We start from the raw sequence: 23,674 nt of genomic DNA, 5'->3' as shown, positions 1-23,674 counted from the left end.
TCTCAAAACTTGGACATTTACCAATATGTCCACAAAAGTATTATAAAAAAACATGCCTCTAACGATGCCCTCAAAAATATTCCCACAAATACGTCTTTAAAAACATACAGCCTATAAATATGCCCTCGATTATCGATTTAAATCCAACCCTCAAAAAATACCCCTAAAATGTTCTTGAAACACAAATTACCCTAAACATTATTCTTTATAGATTTACCTCTACATATAAGCCTTGAAAACTAAAATTGTACCTAAAAATATTCCTTAAAATTCCACGCTATCAAATATGACCCCAATAATATTCTTTAAAAATCCACACCTAAGAATATACCAAAAAAAAACTATTTTGAATTTAATCCCCAAAAAGATGTGTTCAAAAAACAATCTTGAAGGATTACACATCCAAGCCTAGGAAACGACCTACAAAATTCAAAATAGAAAATATTCCCTGAGCGGAGCAGTATAGTTGGACGGGGCCGACCATATGATACCCTACACAACTTCCACGAAAATCTAACTTTCTGTGATTTTATATTCTGAGCTTGAACAATATTTCGCGATATTTGCACCCTTTTGACCGACTAGAGGTCGGTCTTCATTACACTGTCATATTTTCAGAATATTACTAATATTCAGTACAGCCATTTCTAATTACGTGTCCAGATTCCCTTCACCGTGGGTTATGTGGTGATGTTCGGTTTTCAAATGGCCTATAGGTAGACTCAAAAAAAATTAAGTTTTCGGTCCACCTCATCCCAATATTATTATCTGATCATAACCAAAAATTAAAGGTGTTGTCCTTGACCATACCTATATCCTTATGGACAATTTCAAAGCGACCATCGCTATATTTCGCCCTCTAGTGTGGTAATCGGTTACTAATTAATATCTCAGTACGTAAGCACCAGTAAATATTTAGGTGTAACTCCCACATCTGAGTACATACGACCATATAATTGGTATCAATTTAAAGGTCAACCACTCCTCTTGGATATACTATTAATCTTCTCGGATCTAAGTCCTTGCGGGGCAAATATATACGCCATAGAATACAAATTTTGTAATTTTTCACACAAAAGTCAAGGTCCATTTGACCTGCTAAATATTGACTGATCTTTATCAAAACGGGCATGTTTATTCTTTGGCCCGATCCCCTTCGCGAAGTTAGGGCCATAATTTCGGCCTGGAAAATCAGACAAAAATAAAGTTTTTGATCCATCTCATCCCCTAAATATTAACCGATCTTTATCAAGAACAATATTCCCTATAAATAAGCTCTGGAAAATGTAAGCCTTAAACGTATGTGGTGCCTACGATAGGGGGGTCGCCCTCTCGGTCGGTTGGGGCGGATGTGATTGGCGTGGGTAGAACAAACAAAATAATTTGCTCCTATAATTATGCCCTGACGTGGGTAGAACGAACAAAATAATTTGCTCCTATAATTATGCCCTGAAAAATATTCTTTAAATATCTACGCCTAAAAATTTACCGTGAAGAGTCGTTGTCTTAAAATATTAACTCCTTATAAAATATTCTTTGAAAATCTACTCCCATGAATTTGCTCTGAAAAATATTTGTTGAAAATCTACGCCTATATATATGCCCTGGATTTTTATACCCTACACAACTATGTTGTCAGGGTATTATAACTTTGTGCAGCCACAAGAATTTGTAACGCCGCGAAATATTGGTCCTAGACCCACCTTTAAGTATACCGATCATCATATCTCGACTAGCTGAGTCGATCTAGACATGTGTGTCCGTCTGTCCATTATAATTAGTAAACACGATGCAGGCCACAGTTATGGACCAATCTTTACGAAATTTTGCATGTATGATATGTTCTGGCCAATGAAGACCCCTATTGTTTTTGTTAAAGATCAGTTAATATTTAGGGGATGATATGGACCAAATACGGGTTTTCTGATCGATCCAGAGGCCGCAATTAGGGTCCGAACATCGAGAAATTTTACATGGAGAAGTGGATCGGGACAACGAATAAGCATGTCTGCTTTGATAAAGATCGGTCATTATTTAGCGGGTCAAATGGACTCTGACTTTTGTGTGAAAAATTACAAAATTTGAATTCTATGGCTTATATATTTACTCCTGAAGGATATAGACTCGATAAGTTGATAGTATATCCTAGAGGAGTGGTTGACCTTTAAATTGATACCAAATATATTGATATATCTATTCGGATGTGGGAATTACACTTAAATATTTACAGGTGTTTACGTATTCAGATATTAGTTAATAAATCATTACCACACTAGAGGGTGGAAATATAGCGCTGATCGCTTTGAAATTTTCCATGAAGTTCCAATTATGGTCAAGGACAACGCCTATAATTTTCGGTGATGATCAGAATAAAATTTTGATATGAAGTGGACCGAAAACTTAATTTCTTTGTGTGTTTTCTAGTTGAATATAAGCCGAACATCAGATCTCAACCCACCGTGAAGGGAATCTGGACAAGTAATTAGAAGGGCTGTAAGGAAGATGTGCTGTTGACCTCGAAACGGGCAAGCCGGGACAAATATCATGAACTATTGCCCAGCCTCGGAATAAAAATCCGAGTTTCGTGGTAGTTGTGTAGGGTATCGTATGGTCGGCTCCGTCCGACTTTACAGCTCCGCTCACAGGGTTTCTTTAAATTCTACGCCTACAAAATTTACTCTGAAAATTCTAAGCCTATAAATATGCCCCGAAAAATATTATTTAAAAATCTGCTGCCATAAATATGCCCTGAAAAATATTCATGGACTGAGGAAACCTATACATACAAATTGTGAGTGAAAAGTGGGTAACATATAAACTATAGCCCGGAAATGAAATTGTCGTATTATATTCTCATTCTAAGAATCTCATAAATTCAATAGTATTTCCTAATTAATTTTCTTATTTGCCAAACAATTCCTCAAATCAATGAAAACTACAAAAACCAAAAAAAAAAAAAAAAAAAAAAAAAAAAAAAAAACAAGTGTGTATATGTGTATGTATTTCTCTATTTCGTATCTCAGTGATATTAAATTAAGTTTAAAAGTGTCCGGCAAGAGCACCTTGGCACAATAGCTGTTTGCCATTAGTTTGTGTTTGGAAATTTTACCGGAAACGGAAATGCTAAAGAGTATAGCTTTGATATTTCTTATTTAGTACACAATAGACAAATGGCAGTTAGTCCGTTTGTCTGTCGGTTTGTCGTTCATTGAGAGTTTCCTTTGTCCAGTTTGTTTAACAAGAAGCTTGTTAGCATTTTTCAAGTATTATATTACACAAAATGTTGTTATAGTAATGCTATGTAAGAGAGTGGAAATAAGCCCTCTAACACCTCTCATAACATTCAAGAACATAGAATTTATTGTGTTGTTTGGTGAACAGGTGTTGAATTGTTTTTTGTTAGTTATGGATATATTTCAAAGGTTGGGACAAGAAGTGGCCATGGTAAAGTTCATGAAATTATTCACTTTACTTGACTTAACTTAACTTCTAATGATAGACGAAAATATTCCGATTATGGAAGTAAACTGTTGGATTTTTACGTTTTTAAGTAAGTTAGACTAACAAAGTTTATTTTTTGTTAGTTTTGAGTGAGCTTTTGGCATTTTAATTATTTAACCCTTTAACATGAAAACGAATAATGGTATAACAACTTTGAAACGAACAAAAATTGTCTCATCAAATATCGCTTTCTGACCCTAAGTTCGACCTTAGTTCCAGGCAGGTTGGAGTCTCTTTTAAAATGTCCTTCCATCTATATGACTAGTGCACGAAGGGCATAACTGATATGTTCGAAACTTTTGATATCGTACATTAATTCCAAATATGGACAGATGATAGACCCTGCCAGTTCGTAACTTCTAGTATTTACTCCATAAAAAAGATCAATATAGTGAAGAGCGAAAACAAATATATCCTTTCAAACGTGTTTTCGATTAGATCTAGACTTCGAACATCACAGTATTTTACTGAAATAATCGAAATAGTTTTAGCAAATAGAATATACATCTCGTTCCATTTATTTTTTTTTTTTACCCCAGACCCTTAGGCGTGTGATAGGGAAATGTTTTGATTATTGGTCAGTCCTAAAGGTACTAGCATTGTTTAAAAAAAGTCTTAAAAAAAGAAATACTATCGCTTGTGTTTTATCTCCATTCATGGTAGATTTGTTGTTTGTTCTATAGAAATACACATCACAATAGTTGAAGGACGATGTTAAAAATAACAAGTTTTAAAATAAAACCAGTAAGGAAAGTAGTAAAGTCGGACGGGCCGACTATATGATACCCTTCACCACTTTGGCATATTCAACCGATGAATCCTAACAGACGTCGAATTTTTGAAGGACTATAACCATAAAAATGGATCCATAAACATGTCATTCTGCCACCTATGTTAAATTTTTCATTTGGCCAGATAAAGGATTGCTTCTTATGTTATAGTAACTTCTGTACGTAGAGCAATATTTTGTGGCGATTGGACCCACCTTGTTGAAGCATTTATATCCTACCACTACGTTATACTAACTTCAGTACGTTGTGCAAAATATGTGTCAATTTGGCATTAAATCGGACGAAAATAATTATGTAGAAGCTATATCAAAATCAGAATCGATTTCAATGAGACTTGGCAGAGATTAATTACAGTTCATTGTACAAAATTGTGTGGCAATCGGACACACAAGTGCACAATTTACATAAAATCGGAAGAAAATATATATGGGAGTTATATCTAAATGCGGACCGATTTTCCGGAAACTTAACACACATCATTCTAGACCTAAGTCATTACGCTATGCAAAACTTCGTGCAAATCGAAAGATATATAGGGACTTTGGTGCACCATTTACATTAAATCGGACGAAAATGTATATATTGGAGCTATATCTAAATCGGGATCAACTTCAGGAAACTTAACATACATCATTCTAGACCTAATTCAGTACGCTGTGCAAATTTTGTGCAAATCGAAAGATAAATAGGGACTTTGGTACACCATTTACTATAAATCGGACGAATATATGGGAGCTATATCTAAAACTGGACCGATTTTCAGGAAACTTAACACACATCATTCTAGACCTATTTAGTTACCCTATGCCAAATTTCGTACAAATCGAAAGATATATAGGGACTTTGATGCACAATTTACATAAAATTGGAAGAAAATATTTATATGGGAGCTATATATAAATCTGGTCCGATTTTCAGGAAACTTAGCATACATCATTCTAGACCTAATTCAGTACGCTGTGCCAAATTTCGTGCAAATCGAATGATATATAGGGACTTTGGTGCACCAATTACATGAAATCGGTCGAAAATATATATGACAGCTATATCTAAATCTGGACCGATTTTAAACACATCATTCTAGACCTAATTCAGTACGCTGTGCCAAATTTCGTTTAAATCAAGAGATATGTAGGACTTTGGTGCACCATTTACATTAAATCGGATATATATATATATATATATATATATGGGAACTATATTTAAATCTGAACCGATTTTCAGGAAACTTAACACACATCATTCTAGACCTAATTCAATACGCTGTGCCAAACTTCGTGTAAATCGAGAGATATATAGGACTTTCGTGCACCAATTACATGAAATCGGGCCAAAATATATATGTGAGTTATATCTAAATCTGAACCGATTTTCAGGAAACTTAGCACACATCATTCTAGACCTAATTCAATACGCTGTGCCAAATTTCGTGTAAATCGAGAGATATATTGGACTTTGGTGCACCAATTACATGAAATCGGGCGAAAATATATATGGGAGCTATATCTAAATCTGAACCGATTTTTCCCGATTTCAATAGGGTTCGTCCTTGGGCCATATATGTGACCTATGTCAAATTTCATCCAAATCGGATCATAAATGCGACCTGTACTTTGTTCACAAAAATACATGGACGGACGGACAGACGGAAATGCGTAAATCGACTCAGAAAGTGATTCTATACATATTCTCAAGAGGAACCATGTGTCTATCTCGTTTCCTTTTACCTGTTACAAACATATGCACAAAGACATAATACCCTGTACCACAGTGTGGTGAAGGGTATACAAATTGTTCTCCTTTCACAAGCGGAAACGGAAATGACTCACAAAAGAGCTATTGTGTTGGTGTTCAGTGTCTCCAATAGGCAAAAAAATTCTACCTGAACTATTCTGGAAGAGTCTGTGTTCTTCTGTCATTGTGTGTGTGTTACTTATTGTTTGACAAGTAGCTTATTAACACCTGTATTAGTATTAGTCTTCTTATAGTTGCTGTATATATTAATTTTAAAGTAAATTTGAATGATTCAAGGATACTGTTCGACTTAGGGGATAGTAGCAAGTGTGATAATCCTTTTTTCATTGAATTAGTGACTGAAAGTAATGATGTTATCTTTTAAGAAATACGCAAAAGTATTAATTTTTAAACTGAACTTATTCATTCAATTTATTCGGTTTCTATTCTTCTTTTATTTTATTATATTGTCTCTCTACGAAATTGAATCTTAATTTTTCTTAATTTCATTTTCAATTGTGAAAAAAAACAACAGAAATATAATATTTTCCCAATTGAATTTACAGATTGCTTAATTACAAACTCTGGTGGATATGGTCGTGTAGTTGGAATAATTCATAACAAGGTAGGTAGCTATACCGATATTTCTATATCTATGTATGTGTGTGTCTATTCAATTATCTTATTGTATAAAAAACGTATGTATTGGTGTAAGTGTGTGCGTTTCTGTGTATGTGATTACTTACACAAAGTATTTAATCAACTGCAAAAGTTGAGCTGTCGGTCGGGCTGTTGGATCTCGATTCACTAGACGAGATGTGGCTTCCTGTAATGGCACCGGTACTCGGGGCAACATCTTTTGTACATTTTCATCCAGCTGCGTGTTATTGAATTAGAAATTAACAATGAAATGAATGGCAAAAAGGGGGGAAAACATGAAAAGAAAATGAAGAAGACATAGCATAAAAAATTAGTCCTTGTCAGAGCAAGAGTTACGTGTAAAAGGTAAAAAAAAAACAAAATTAACAACAAAATTGAATAAACACGTAAAGCAAGCAATGTTGCCGTTAGTGATTTTGGAATTTTATACCAAACATATTTGATGGTGTTAAAAATATTTATACAAAACTTGATATAGATAAGATAATGGTATAATGTAATTTTCACCGAGAACTGCATATGGCAGGATTGTTAATCAATGTACACACCAATATTGACCATAGTTAAATTTTTAGTACCATTTAGTTCCTTTATAGTACGTACTTCCAAAACTACCTCCACATCTTAACACTACACCGCAATTCTGATCGCAATACAAATCTAGCTCTACACTAATTTTGGTATCCTTTATTAACATTTGTATTCATGGAGTACTTATTTCCAAAACTAATTCAAAATTTCATGTTTCGAGTTCTATAGGTTCATCTAAGTCTAAATTATACTCAATTTAGTACCATATAGTATACACTAATATAAATCCAATAGAAATCAGATTTTCCAATTTCAGTATTCCAGCCCTATCGATTCACTCAAATATAACAACAGTGATACTAACTTAAAATTTCAAGATTCCAGCTTTATCGGTTCGCCCAAAATTTCATTTGTACCATATTTAGTACACATTAGTATGAATTTACAAAACTTCATACATAGCCCAATCCTACACCTGAACAGTGATCCTAACTCCAAATTTTAAGATTCAAGCTCTATGAATTCACATATGGTATCATTTAGTACACATTAGTACAAATTTGCAAATCCTACACCCCAATATTGACCCAAAATTTCAGGATTCTAAATCTATCGGTTCACCCAAAATTTAAACTGTAGCAAATTGAGTGCACATTAATCAGTTCTGTCAATTTGCCCAAAATTTAAATTTAGTACCATTTAGTACACATTAGTATATATTTCCAAAACTTTCTACATACCCCAAGCCTACACTCCAACAATGATCCTAATACAACATTTGAGGATCCCAAAATCCAACATTTCGTTTCACCCAAAATCCAAATTGTATCAAATATAGTACCATTAGTACTTATTGTGCACATAAGTACAAATTTCTAAAACTACCTACATATCGATACACTTCGAAAGTAAAGTCAATTTCAAATTTCAGGATTCCAGCTCTCCCAGATTTAGGATTCCACTCCAACAATTCCAATTCCACTCCAATCCTAACACCAAATTTGAGGATCCCAAAATCCAAAATTTCGTTTCATCCAAAATCCAAATTGTACCAAATATAGTACCATTAGTACTTATTGTACACATAAGTAGAAATTTCTACAACTACCTACATATCGATACACTTCGAAAGTAAAGTCAATTTCAAATTTCAGGATTCCAGCTCTCCCAGATTTAATATGTACCAAATATAGTACCATGTGGTACTTCAACCCTTATATCAACCCTACTTTTCAAAATTACAAACTTAGCCCTATCCGTTCATGCTACGAAATTGCACCAAATTTAGTACAATTTTTTTTCTAAAAAAGTTGAGTACATTTAAGCGTGGGTGGCGTAGGGGATGACAGATACCAAGCAACGGCTCTGATTGGCTTTAACATGGCGAAGTCCAGGCTTATCTTGGTCCCTCCTTCATCTCAATTGTGGACACTGACCTACCCGCGGTGCCACCTGGGGAGCTATTCTCATTAGCCGCGAGTTCACCCATAAGAACTATAAAAAATGGGTTGAGGCGTCGGGTTAGTTGCCCACTCTCGGAAAATCCAACCTACTATGAAAAAGCTAAGAAAAAAAACAAACCCCCCTAATGTATAAAGAACCACGATCTGCCAATCTGCACTTGGAATGTGCGTACGTTGTACAGAACAGGCGCAGTGTTCGCTTTGGCGGATATACCTAAGAAGTACAAAGCCGATATTATTGACTTACAGGAAATGCGATGGAAAGGGACAGGCGTAAGTAAATTAGACGATTACGCGCTGTATTATAGCTGCCATGAAACGAGACATGAATTTGGCTGCGGATTTATGGTTAACAGGAGAATAAAATACCTCCAGATTCACTCCAGTAGATGAGCGTATTGCTATAATCCGTATAAAAGCGAAGTTCTTTTACATCAGTCTCATTTGCGCCCATGCTCCGACCGAAGACAAAGATGAGCAAATCAAATACATATTTTACGAGCGCCTAGAAACAGCATATGACCGTCTCCCTGGCCATGACATTAAAATTCTGCTAAGAGATTTTAATGCAAAAAATCGGAAGGGAAATATCTTTGGCCCCACCGTCGGAAAATTCAGCCTTCATGAAGAAACATCCGACAACGGCATGAGGTTGATTGACTTCAAGTAACGAGAAATCAAATTGATCATGTTGTGATATACGGAAGGCATTCATCCAGTGTTTTAGACGTCCGATCGATCCGAGTAGCGAATATCGATTCGGACCATTACCTTGTGGCAGCCAAGGTACGCACCCGTCTTAATGTTTCAACAAAGGTGCGATCTAATACAACACGGAAACTCGACGTCGAAAAGCTGCAAACACAACAGGTAGCCGAGGCCTACTCCGCTCAAATTACCCATTTGCTTGAAGAAAGCTCTTCTTGTCCCGATAATAGTATAGAAGCACAATGGCAAAGAATTGCCCAATCCCTACAAACTGCAGCAAAAGGAACAATTGGGTACCAAAAACCACCACCAAGAAACCCATGGTACGATCAGGAGTGTCGTAATGCTACTGATGGGAAAAACGCAGCGTATAGGGCAACCCTGCAGACAGTAGCAACACGTAACGTGATGGAGAATTATCGGGAGAAAGGGAGAGAGGAGAAACGTGTTTTCAGAAAAAAGGAGGGGAAGGCCACGAATTAGATGGAAAGACTAAGTAGAAAACAACATCTTGGAACGTGGTCTTTCAAATTGGTGGACTTGCGCACAAGACCGACGCGCTTGGAAATCTTTTTTAAGCTCGGCTTATGGAACAACTGTTCTGTAACAAGTCAGCTAAGTAAGTATGTAAGTAATTACATTTAAGCGTTCCAGCTGCACCAGTTCGCCAAATACAAATGACACCATATTTAGTATTTTTTTTTAGCATTTTTCGTGCCGTTCTATTACGAATTTCCAATACCAGCCTTATCAGATACCTTTGGAGTAAGAGTGACTCTCACCCAAAATTTCACGATTCTAGCTTCAGATATTTCTTCTGGACGTTGATGAATTGTTAAGTCAGTCAAAAAATAAGCAGAATATCTCAGCACCAAAACCAGCTAAAATTTTCGACCACTTTTGTTTATCATTGCACACCAGAGATAACTTTGAGAGCAACCCTAAAAGACATCAGTCATCTACTATATCTGCTGGCTGTGCGGTAAGTAATATCACATCAAACGATGAGATCTCTAGACTGCATAGGAATACCGAAGAACTTGATAGCAAAAGAGTTCATTAGTAACTTGAGAAGTGAATGATGGATAATTGATTGCAAAAACATTGTCGGATTCATTCATTCGTTCATTAATCGTCGTCGTGTCGTAGATTGCAGCTGTTAGCAGTTGACGAAGCAAATGTTGCGGCTACGGAATGCAATACGTTAGTTTTATTTGTGTGTGAGTGGATTTTGTTTCACCTTGACGTTTGGCTGGCTGTCTCGCCGCCTGCCTACCGATTTGATTATGCCACCGCCTTATGTGGTGGCGATAATAAGGCTGTGTGTTTTACCTGGCATTGGCCAGACTGTTGATTTTCATAAGCCATCAGCTTAATTTGTGCGCTGCTGTGGTTTATCATGGAGAAATTTTCATTTTTGCTAATGGCCTGTGTATTCGTTGCATATGAAATTGTGAAATTCGAAGAAAATGAATGATTGAAATACTAACCAGACACACAAAGCTGAAATTACCAAGAAGAAGTTAAGGATAAGTATTTTTAGAATGAAAAGGTAGATTATGTGTGTTGAGGTATATGAATACCATTTGCTGGTTAATTGCTAAATCATGACCTTCTCAACTAAATACAAATTTTGGGGAAGAGGCATTGTTAAATATGTTTTGAACCTGCCGAGAAATATGTTAAACATAAATTTATCAAAGATGTACCAACAACTAAATGGTTGTCTGAATTTTTTTATCGTTGAGCATAATTATAATCTGTTCATCATAAAAAGGTTTTGTAAATAAATCAAAATGCCCCTTTCAACTCACATATATGGGAAACGCTACATTTCAGCTCGCCTACATGAAACCAGTAAGGAAAGTAGTAAAGTCGGACGGGGCCGTCTATATGATACCCTTCACCAATATGGGTATATTAAACAGCTGATGATATTTATCTAAATGTGAATCTACCCAGATCTATCCATAAACATATAATTCGTTCAATGGGACAAAAATATGTAAATCGACTTCAAACAAATATAAATAGGTCATCCGTTGGACTATGCCTGTACTTCTAGAAAACGCAACAATTCTATGCTCAATTTTGTACGTTGTGTAAAATTTGATGTCAATCTGATTAACATGAGGAGTTTGATGCGCAATTTACTTAAAATCGGGCGAAAATATACATGGAAACTATATCCAAATATGAAGCGATTTCAATGAAACTGGTCACAGGTTAGGTTATACTAATCTTAGTACGTTTTGTTCCTACCAGCCTATTGGTTCCTTGGTGCGTCAATTACTTAAAATCAATCTATAATAAAAGGGAGCTATATCTAAATCTCAACCAATTTTCACAAAACTTGGCACCCATCATTCTGGACTAAATTTATATTAAATCGGACGAAACCATATATGGGAGCTATATCTAAATCTGGACCGATTGTCTCGAAACTTGGCATACATCAATCTAGGCTCAATTTAGTACGTTATGCCGAATTTCGTGCAAATCGATAGATATATACGAACTTTGGTGCACCATTTACATCAAATCGGACGAAACTATATATGGGAGCTATATATAAGTCTGGACCGATTTTCTCGAAACTTGGCAGACATCACTCCAGGCTCAATTCAGTACGTTATGCCAAATTTGGTGCAACTATAGGGACTTTGGTGCACCATTTACATGTACAGTAAATCGGACGAAAATATATATGGGAGCTATATCTAAACCTTGACCGATTTTCACGAAACTTGACCGAAATCAGTCTAGGCTCAATTCAGTACGTTATGCTAAATTTCGTGCAACTCGAAGGATATATAGGGACTTTGGTGCACCATTTACATCAAATCGGACGATGCGATGGGAGCTATATCTAAATCTGGACCGATTTTCACGAAACTTGACCGACATCACTCTAGGCTCGATTCAGTACGTTATGCCAAATTTCGTGCAAATCGAAGGATATATAGGGACTTTGGTGCACCATTTACATCAAATCGGACGAAAATGTATATGGGAGTTATGTCTAAACCTTGACCGATTTTCACGAAACTTGACCGACATCACTCTAGGCTCGATTCAGTACGTTGTGCCAAATTTGGTGCAAATCGAAATATATATAGGGACTTTGGTGCACCATTTACATGAAATCGGACGAAACTATACATGGGAGCTATATATAAATCTGGACCGATTTTCACAAAACTTAGCAGACATCATTATAGGCTCAATTCAGTACGTTATACTAACTTTCGTGCAAATCGACAGATATATAGGGTCTTTGGTGCACAATTTACCTTAAATCGGACGAAACTATATATGGAAGCTATATTTAAATCTGGACCGATTTTCACGAAACGTGGCAGACATCACTCTAGGCTCAATTCAGTACGTTGTGCTAAATTTGGTGCAAATCGGCAGATATATAGGGTCTTTGGTGCACAATTTACCTTAAATCGGACGAAAATATATATGGGAGCTATATCTAAATCTGAACCGATTTTTATCTATTTCAATAGGGTCCTTGGGCCAAACAAATGAGCATTATAAATGCGACCTGTATTTAGTTTACAATTTAACACCAACAGACGGACAGACGGCGGACGAACGGACATGCATAAATCGACTCAGAAAGTGATTCTATGCATATTCTCAAAAGGAACTATGGGCCTATCTCGTTTCCTCTTGCCTGTTACAAACAAATGCACGAAGACATAATTCCCTATCTATTACAGCTCACCTTCACGGAGATATACTAACATTAACTTAGTCTAGTTGGAGGTAGAGTTATTTTCAGGTCGCCTATATGGAAATAGACTGCCTTTCAGCTCGCATATGTGAGACTAGACTTCCTTTAAGGTGGAGATGGACTCCCTAGGTGGAGATAGACTCCCTTTCAGCACGCCTTGGTGGGTATAGGCTCCCTTTCAGTTTGCCTCCTGAGGGAGTCTATCGTCTTATAGTCCGTTCGTCTATAAGACGATAGACTCCCTTTCAGTTCGTCTATATGACGATGGACCGCCCTCAGCATGGAGATAGACTCCCTTTCAGTTCACCTATATGGAGATACTGCCTTTCAACTCGCCTTTGTGGAGATAGATTCGCTTATGTAGATACGGACTCCCTTTAAGTTTGTCTAGATGGAAAAAACTCCCTTTCAGTTCGACTATGTGGAGATAGATTCCTTTCAGCTCACCTATATGGAGATCAACTCCCTTTATGCTCGCCTAGGTGAAGATAGACTCCCCCGAATATAAACTACCTTTCAGCTCACCTATATGGAGATAGAGTCCATCCCAAGTTGCCTGTATGACGATAGGCATTCTTTCAGCTCGTACGATGACTCCCTCTAAAAACAAATGCCTCAGTTAATTCGACAAAATGTGTATGTGTGTTAAATGTACTGTTCAAGTTCAAGGTGACTGCCGTAATATTTTTTTTTCGATAACTTTTAGCATATCTGTACAGACAGTGGTCTAAGCATTTTCCATAAAAATGCCAGATGCAGAACTCATTAGTTTCATTATTTTCTTAGAATTTATTAAAAATTGTGGGGAAAGTTCACTACGATGACGATAATACACCGACATTAGGGGAAAGTGAAACAGATAATTTCAATTTTTTGATGGAAATTAAAAAACGGAGCAAAATGAAACAATGGTTGCAGTTAACTAAGTCAACCAGTCGGACTGGGAGGTAGTTAGTCGGTAATTTAGTTAGCTTGTCAGTATGTCGTTATTTACAGTTTATTTTCATTTTGGCACAAAATCCAATTAAACATAAAATTTGTCTAAACTATGAAAGAATTCTGTTGCCATGTTAGGAGATTTTGATTGCTAAGCGAACGTTTGGCAACGTTTCTCTGTCTGGCATGTTGTGGGGATTTCATTTTACAATTTTCGTCGTTTTGCTTTGTTGTTGTCTTTAATTTAATTAAGAGTTAATTAAAATGTTAATCCTCCATGAAAATTCAAACGACAGCAATTTCAAATTAATTATAGGATTAGAAACGGTTAGCAACGGTGATTTGTGAAAAGCTCCCACGAGTGGAAATTAATTTTATGCTTTAATAATTATGTTAATTATAGCATTGTGGTTTTGTCAATCGGTTGTCGAATTTAATACGTTCGGAATAGTTAGAAAACTGAAACATAAGCTATAGCTGTATATATATATATATATATATATATATAAATTGAGTTTGTATACCCTCTACCATAGTATGGAGGGTATATTAATTTTGTCATTCCGTTTGTAACTCATCGAAATATTCATTTCCGACCCTTCTTGATCAGGGTAAAATTCGAAGACGATCTAGCCATGTCCGTCCGTCTGTTGTAATCACGCTATCTTCCGAAGGAATTGAGATAGGGTGCTGAAATTTTGCATAGGTTTGTCTTTTGTCTGCAGGCAGGTCAAGCTCGAAGATGGGATATATCGGTCCACGTTTAGGCATAGCTCCCATATAACAGTACCCCCAATTTTCGGTATTTTGAGGTTCTTGAGCGCGTTTTTCATCCGAATACGCTGAAATTTTGTGCATTAGGTTCTTATTGGGTACTTAATGTCTCCACTAAAAATTATAAATACTACTCCACTTTTTCTGATAGCCCCCATATAACGGTACCTCCTAATTTTCAGTCTTGAGCGCATTTTTCAACCGAATTCGCTGCAATTTGGTATTTTGTAGTCGTATATGGTAACAAATCTCTCCATCAAAAATTATTAGTATTCGCCCACTTTTTGGGGTAGTCATAGCCATATAACCCCATTTTTTATATTAAAATCGTTATCTGTTTTGTTCCGTGTTTTGGGTTTTGTTCTAAGACTCTGTTGTAATCTTTACACCTGCGTAGGATATCGAGATAAAAAACTAGAACGTAAGGTTCGATAATGAACTATATATATGAACTATAACGCTTTTAGACCTAGCCCCTGTCCGGGAGGTACCAGAAGGAGTGGACGTTACCAATCTTTGAAATTGAACTAAGTTTGGAAGAAATAGTAAGATGGATGAAAATCTAAATTTTCTGAAACGGATTTTGTCCAAAGAAACATGGGGACTAAAACAAATATATTTCGACGAGGCACATTTTCATCGTGTCAAAGTGTATACACCCTCATTAGCCATAAGGCTGAGGGTATAATTATCCATTAACAATTTTTGAAATTTATATTATGGTTTACATAATCGGTTTGTAGAAATGTCGGTATAGGTCCACTTTTTGGTATATTTTCATTTCACGTACCTGTCAGTATATCTATGGTGGAGGGTATCCAAAGTTCAGCCGGGTCGAACTTAACGCTTTTTCACTTGTTATTTTTATCGGCGCGGTGAAATGAACACTCAATACAGCAGAAAATATAATGGATAGTAAGTGCATCACAATAGAGACGGATTGATGGGTAGGGAGTATACCGCCATATAAAAGGACTGATAGGAGGAGAATCTTTCGTCGTATAGACGAGCTTCATGGGTATTGGTATCATGGTAACAGTGTATTAGTGAGTAAACATTTCTTCAGTCTATCTGTAAGTGTCCTAAAAAATCAAAACTTTCATGTCTAATAATAACCCAAAAATACCAAGAATATTTAGATTTGCTTTGATACGTCTGTTGTTATAATTCAAATATAACTTTTGATTAACTTTTGAAAAAATACACACACACACACACTCACTCACACATTTCTCCAATGAAAGTCCACTTTCCATTTCTGACTTCAAACTGAAAGTATGCTAATTCCAATTTTATAATTGAATAGCTGACGGACAGTTAGACAAGCAGACAGAGAGTAAAGTAAAACTAGATTGACTTGTTGGGTTTTTTACTTGGTTAGTGGTTGCTCTGTTTGTTCCCTGGGTGGTTGGTTGGCTTCCCCAAAAGAAAGCCAAGAAAAAGCCATGAACAAAAATATATATTTTTCTCCTTAGTAAATCAAAGGAAATGCTAAAATAAGAAAACTTGTGTTGTCGCCGTTATCGTCGCAAGGTGTTTCAAGTATGCAAACAACTCAGAGATTTTACGAACTTTTTTTTTTGCTGTTGTTCTAAAGTTCTTGCAATGTCAAGTGGAGGTATTAAGTTGTGTCTGTTGTTGGCCGGCCGGAGGTTGAGTTTTGTCGAATGTTGTAAAGCGATGATGGCGGCACAATAATCCTGGTTGAGAGTAAACTTTTCAAGTAGTTGTCGTAGTAGTAGTAGTGGTGGTGGTGGGAGTGGAAGTGGGAGTGGGAGTGTCGAAATGTGTACGTACACAACCGTAACCACCGTAGCTGCGACACGGTCTTAAATATCTCTGAAATGATTATTTTAATGCGTATTACTTGTTGCTTGTGGCCATGGTGGTCTGTGGAGGCATTACCATTTCGACAGTGTTTAACATACACCGACAGTTGCTAAATTTCAAAGTAAATTGGGAATATTTTAGAAGAGAGATTTTAAAAAGTTCAAAAGTACCTGTATTGGTACTTGTGAACTTTTTAAAATCTATGTAAATTCTGAGGACTATTTTTGCAAGAACCTATGCAGACGAGAAGATCTTAAATGATATGTTTTAATGAGTGAACAAGTGTGAATATTTTTAAGGAATTTATTACAAGGATCAGTCATAAATGTCAGTCATATTTTATTATGCAAGGACCATTTTTTAAAGAATATTTTTTCAAGGACTACAAGGATTTCTTAAAGTATATATTTTCCTGGACTATCCATAAGCGTGGATTTTTTTGAAGAATATTTATTCAAAGACAATTTATATGTGTGAATTTCAAAAAAAAAAAAAAAAAACAACAAGTGAAAAAGCGTTAAGTTCGGCCGAACTTTGGATACCCTCCACCATAGTTATACTGACAGATACATGCAATGAAAATATAGGGAACATACCAAAAAGTGGGCATATACCTATAATTCTACAAACCGATTTATGTAAACCATTATGTACACCAAATACAAACTTCAGCAATTTTTAATGGGGATTTTTGCTAAAATCTGTAATATCGAAAAAGTTACCAAAGGACCAATATTAATTACATAGTGTAGGAAATAGTGAATATTTGGTGATATCATTATATGAGGGCTATGCCTAATTAATGACCGGTATATGCCAATATTGAACTCAACATTTAATTGTTTATCTCAATTCTTTCCTTCAGGAGGTATCACTATATTGAGGAGATGCCTAAATGTCTGCCGATATATTTCATTATCGTCATGCTTGAGTTTTCTTTTATCACAATATCTTTAGAAGGCGAAAAGCTTACAACAGATGGCTAAATAGTCTTTGTAGGGTAAAAATTGGCTGTTCCCCGTAACGACTACCCAACCCCAACACACGGAACAGATCAGATAACTATTTTAATATAAAAAAGGGCGTTATATGGGGACTACCACTAAAAAGGGGTGAATATTAATAATTTTTGGTGGAGAGATTTGTTACCATATACGACTACAAAATACCAAATTTTAGCGAATTCGGTTAAAAAACGCTCTCAAGAACCTCAAAATATCGAAAATTGGGGGTACCCTTATATGGGGGCTACACGAAAAAATTGACCTACATTTATAATTTTTTGTGGAGAGATTTGCTATCCAATAATAACTGAAATTACTATATTACAGCAAATTCGGTGAAAATCCGGTCAAACCCCCCCAAATACCGGATATTGGGAGATACCCTTATATGGGTGCTACCAGAAAAAGTGGACCTATATTTATAATTTTTAGTGATGAAATTTGGTACCCACAACGCAATGTATCAAATTTCAGCGAATTCGGTCGAAAAATGCGACAAAACCCCCGAAAATTCCGCAAAATTGGGTGGTACCCTTATATGGGGGCTATCCGAAAATATGGACCCATATTTACAATTTTTGGTGCAGAGATTTGCTACCCAATAAGAACTCAACGCTCCCAAATATACCGAAAATTGGGGGGTACCCTTATATGGGAGCTATGCCTAAACGTGGACTGATAAATCTTCGAACTTGACCTGCCTCCAGACAAAATACGACTCTATGCAAAATTTTGGCGATCTATATATATTCGTTTAGACGCTAGAGTTATTACAACAGACAAACGGACAGACGGAAATTGCTATATCGTCATAGAATTTTACGCTGATCAAAAATATATATACTTTATAGGTTCGGAAATAATTATTTCGATGAGTTACAAACGGAAAAACAAAATTAATATACCCTCCATACTATGGTGGAGGGTATAAAAACAAAAAGTAAGGAAAGTAGTAAAGTCAAACTGGGCCGACTTCACCACTTTGGGTATATCCTACATATATATATATATATGTATATCTGAACCGATTGCAGGGAAACTTGTCAGAGACTAATTTCATCATTCTAGATCTTATTCACTACGCTGTGCCAAAGTTCGTGCAAATCTAAAGATACATAGGTATTTTAGTGTACTATTTACCTAAAATCGGACGAAGCTATATATGAACCGACTTTCACGAAACTTTGCACACATCATTCTAGATCTTTTTCATTACGCTATGCAAAATTTCGTGCAAATCGAAAGATATATAGGGACTTTGGTACACAATTAACCAATTTACCTTAAATCGGGCGAAACTATATATGGGAACTATATCTAAATCTGAACCGATTTTCACGAAACTTTGCACACATCATTCTAGATCTTATTTATTACGCTCTGCCAAATTTCGTGCAAATGGAAAGATATATAGGAACTTTAGTAGACTATTTACCTAAAATCGGGCGGAACTATATATAGGAGCTATCTGAACCGATTTTCCCCAACTTCAATAGGGTTTGTCGTTGGGCCAAACAAATGAGCTGTGCCAAATTTCATCCAATTCGGATCATAAATGCGACCTGTACTTTGTTTACAATTTAACATGGACAGACGGACGAACAGACAGACGGACATGCATAAATCGACTCAGAAAGTGATTTTATAAATATTCTCAAAAGGAACCATGGGTCTATTTCGATTATTTTTGCCTGTTACAAACATATGCACAAAGACATAACACCCTGTACCACACTGTGGTGAAGGGTATACAAAAAAACACCTATATTGGTGGATTTTTAAAGAATATTTTTTCAAGGACCACCTATTTTTGAAAAATACTTTTTCAAAGGACAAATTTTTCAGTGAGGATATCAATATAGGCGTAGATTTGTTAAAGGATATTCTTTCAATGACAAATACTGGTGTGGAGTTTTTAAAGAATATATATTCAAGAACCAATACAGGTGTGGACTCTTTTAATAATATATATTCTAGGACTAATATAGGGGTGAACTTCTTAAGAATATTGTTTCAAGGACCTATGCAAACGTGGATTTATTAGAGTAACTTCTGGTAATGTGGACCATGCGTCAAATGTGGACCACCCCCCATATCTAAGAAAATGCTTGAAATATGCCAATGCCGCCTCGATAAATGTTTTCCTAATTAGTGAAAACAACCATCAAACTTGGTTTTTAATAAATAATTGCAATGTTGAAAATTTAGTAAGTGAAAATGTAGCTCTGATTGTAAAAGTGTGATTTGAAAATTTTTTAGCACAATAGTCGAACGATTTTGTAAAATAGTCGAACATTTTGTTTTTCTCGAATATAAAGAGGTTATGTGGTTTTCTTGTTTTCTTTAACAAAAATACACGTTTATCTGTAATTACTTTCGGTTATTTTTAAATTTTTATTCATTTTTGAAGCCGATAATTATTTTTAAATAAAAATATTCAATGTCGGGTAATGTGGACCACTATAAAAAGTGGGACATTTTCATGAAGACGAGTTCGAAACAAGGGCGCATTTAATATGCGAGGAGGTATTCTATCCTCTGAAAACTCGATATCCGAAATTATAGGTGCCTCGGTTGGATAATGAAGCAAGGACCTTAAAAATACCGCAAATGGGGTGGTACCCTTAAATGGGGGCTATTCCAAAACATGGACCCATATATTTTTGCATTCATTGTTACCCAAGAGTGCAATAAATTGAAATTTATCACAGTTAATCCACAACCTACCTTTAACTTACTGATCCTCATTACCCACACATACTGGTCCACATTACCCGCCAAGTTATTTTTATTTGCAGTTTAGAGTTTTTTGAAATATAATGCAATAACATTTTTATGGACAAATATATATAATTTTTGACCTGGAATATATTTAGCCAACAAATCTACTAAGTTGTGAAAACAATTTGTTTTCACTTTTTACCGTTGGTACGCCCACAATATCAAAAAAAGAAAATGGTGGTCCACATTACCCGAAGTTACTCTAAGTAATATTTTCCAGGATCAGTATAGAAGTGAAGCTTTTTAAGAGTATTCTTTCAAGGGCAAATGCCGTCGCGGATTTGTTAGAGTATTTTTTCCAGGGTCCATATTGGCGTGACATTTTTATAGTATTTTTTCCAGGGTCCATATTGGCGTGACATTTTTATAGAGTATTCTTTCAAGCTGCAATACAGACGTGTGATTGTTAAACAACAATACAGACCTGGACTTTATAGGAATATTTTTTCAAGGTCCAAAAATAAGCGCGGCTTGTTTTTTATAAACATTTTACAGAAAAAAACGTGTATATTTTTAAGGCCACAGTAATGAGTTATAAGCACAGAGCCGTAGCGTTAATGAATTATGTTGTCTGCAAAAAAAGTTTTCTCATTTTTGGAAGATCTTATCAGAATTACAGCAGTTTTTTACCACTGTCTTATAAAATATACCATTCAAATAAATGCTGAAAAAATAAAACTTAATAGAGTGTCTCAAAATGAATATGTCTGTGTACATCAAGTGTCTACTTACCGCTTCCAATTGTTTGATATAGTTGGCGGGTACATTTCCCGATTGTATTATCGGTCGACCTCTATTAAAGACAGCACAAATAACTAAACCTAAAGAGAACATGTCACTGAGAAGACTACATTTCGAATGTAATTGTGTTTCAGGTGCTGTCGATTTTTTTTCAAGGCAAAAAAGAGGATGAGAAGAAAAAAGGGAAAAAGAAAAAGTAAAGAATTTGAAACTTTTATTCCACGGACATTTTGTTTTGTTGATGTTAAATATTATGGAAATCATCAGGTGACAATGTTTGCAGAGCCTTAGCAGGGCTTTGCAATGTTACAATACTTACGCATAAAATCCAAATTTGGCTGTGCCATTTTTGATATGCGAGTTGTCCATGGTTGACATGTTATAAAGTCATTGATATCAGTCTCATTCATTCTTTCTGCAAGGGAGGAAGAATAAAAATATTATTGAATTAATAAAAATATTAGAATGCTAATTTATCAAATTACGTTAAATTGTAAAACAAGAAATAGACTTACCTAAAAATTCTAAGCCACCTAATTTCCAGGTACCCCTTTTTGTTATAAATATTGATGCCGGACATATGTTCCGATGTATAACATGCCCCGAATAATGAAGGAATGTTATCGCCTCCACTAACTGAAATGAAATAAAAATAAACAGGATTTTTAAAGAATATAGGAGGATCGATACTGACCAACATTTTTAATAATTTAATCATCTTTGTAGGGATAATAATCGATACTGTTTCTCAAAGACTAATAAAAGTATCGTTTTTTTTTTGCAAGAATTTTCCAAAATACCAATACAAGCATGAAATAAATTAAACATGTGTTTTGAAGGCTTAATAAAGCTTGAAATTTTGTAAAAAATATTGTAAAAGTAGTGAGTAGTCAAAGTAGTCATAATATTTATTCAAGGACAAGTATAGCCCAAAATTATTAAAATAATTGTTCATAGACCAATTCAAGCATTGGGTTTTTAGAATGTTTTTTAAGGACCAATACAGGAGTAGATTTTAACGAATGTTTTTGGAAGTGATTTTTTTAAATATTTATTCATGGACCAGTATAGGCATGAATGATTTGAATAATATTTTTGCATGTACCTATCCAGACCTCGAATTTTTTAAACAATATTTTTTAAAAATCTAATATGGACGTGTATTTTTATACCCTTCACCACACTGTGGTACAGGGTATTATGTCGTCGTGCATATGTTTGTAACAGGCAAAAGGAAACGAGATAGACCCATAGTTCCTTTTGAGAATATGCATAGAATCACATTCTGAGTCGATTTATGCATGTCCGTCCGTCCGCCTGTCCGTCTGTTGGTGTTAAATTGTAAAGTACATGTTGCATTTGTAATCCGATTTGGATGAAATATGGCACAGTTCATTTGTTTGGCCCAAGGACGAACCCTATTCAAATTGGGAAAAATCGGTTCAGATTTAGATATAGCTCCTATATATATATTCGTCCGATTTAAGGATAATGGTGCACCAAAGACCATATATGTCTGTCGATTTGCACGAAATATAGTATAACGTGATGAATTGAGCCTAGAATGATATGTGCCAAGTTTCGAGAAAATCGGTCCAGACTTAGATATAGTTCCCATATATAGTTTCGTCCGATTTGATGTAAATGGTGCACCAAAGTCCCTATAAATCCTTCGATTTGCACGAAATTTGGCATAACGTACTTAATCGAGCCTAGAGTGATGTCGGTCAAGTTTCGTGAAATTCGGTCAAGGTTTAGATATAGCTCCCATATATATTTTCGTCCGATTTAATGTAAATTTAGTCCAGAATGATGGGTGCCAAGTTTCGTGAAAATCGGTTGAGATGTAGATATAGCTCCCGTTTGAAGTCGATTTACATTATTTTGTCCCATTGTAGCAAACGAGTGATATGTTTATGGATAGATCTAGATAGATTCACGACCAATGCAGGCGTGGATGTTTTAAAGAATATATATGAAATGGAGCAAAAACGTTATTTTTGTCTGATTTTTTGGTCGTTATAGAGGCCGCAATTATGGCCCAAACATCGTGAATTTTTACATGGAGAAGGGGATCGGGCCAAAGACTAAGCATGACTGTTTTGATTAAGATCGGAACTTGCCTTTTGTGTGAAAAATTAAAAAAATGTGTATTCTATAGCGTATATATTTACCCCTGAAGGACATTGACCTGAGAAATTGATAGTATATCCAAGATGACCTTTAAATTGATACCAATTATATTGTCGTATGGGAGTTACTTTTAAATTTTTACTGGTGCTTACGTATTCATATATTATTTAGTAACCCATTACCACACTAGAGGGCGGAAATATAGCACTGATCGCTTTAAAATGTTCCATGAGGTTCCGTTTCTGGTCAAGGACAACGCTTATAATTTTCGGTGATGATCAGATTATAATTTTCGTATGAAGTGGACCGAAAATTTTTTTTTTGTTTTTGGTTTTTTTTTTT

At 35.4% G+C, this 23,674-nt stretch overlaps 1 protein-coding gene across 1 annotated transcript in view; it reads right to left on the bottom strand.

The window, feature by feature from the left end:
* Positions 1-23,674, bottom strand: part of LOC133330750 (SCY1-like protein 2) — a gene marked incomplete at its 3' end in the record, with an annotated part of 69,304 nt that overhangs the window by 33,329 nt on the left and 12,301 nt on the right. Inside the window, exons 5-8 of the mRNA XM_061539164.1 lie at positions 21,715-21,835; positions 21,519-21,614; positions 21,191-21,336; positions 6,773-6,903 (exon numbers count right to left, since the gene is read on the bottom strand). Coding sequence (XP_061395148.1) covers positions 6,773-6,903; positions 21,191-21,336; positions 21,519-21,614; positions 21,715-21,835 — 494 coding nt within the window. The remainder of the gene's footprint in view (positions 1-6,772; positions 6,904-21,190; positions 21,337-21,518; positions 21,615-21,714; positions 21,836-23,674) is intronic.

Source organism: Musca vetustissima, unplaced genomic scaffold, assembly GCF_032173495.1.
Source record: "Musca vetustissima isolate MV318-11 ecotype Yass unplaced genomic scaffold, APGP_CSIRO_Mvet_v1 utg17544, whole genome shotgun sequence".
NCBI lineage: Eukaryota > Metazoa > Arthropoda > Insecta > Diptera > Muscidae > Musca > Musca vetustissima.
Note: the sequence above shows the minus strand (reverse complement) of the source record. Positions and strands in the feature narration are given on the sequence as shown.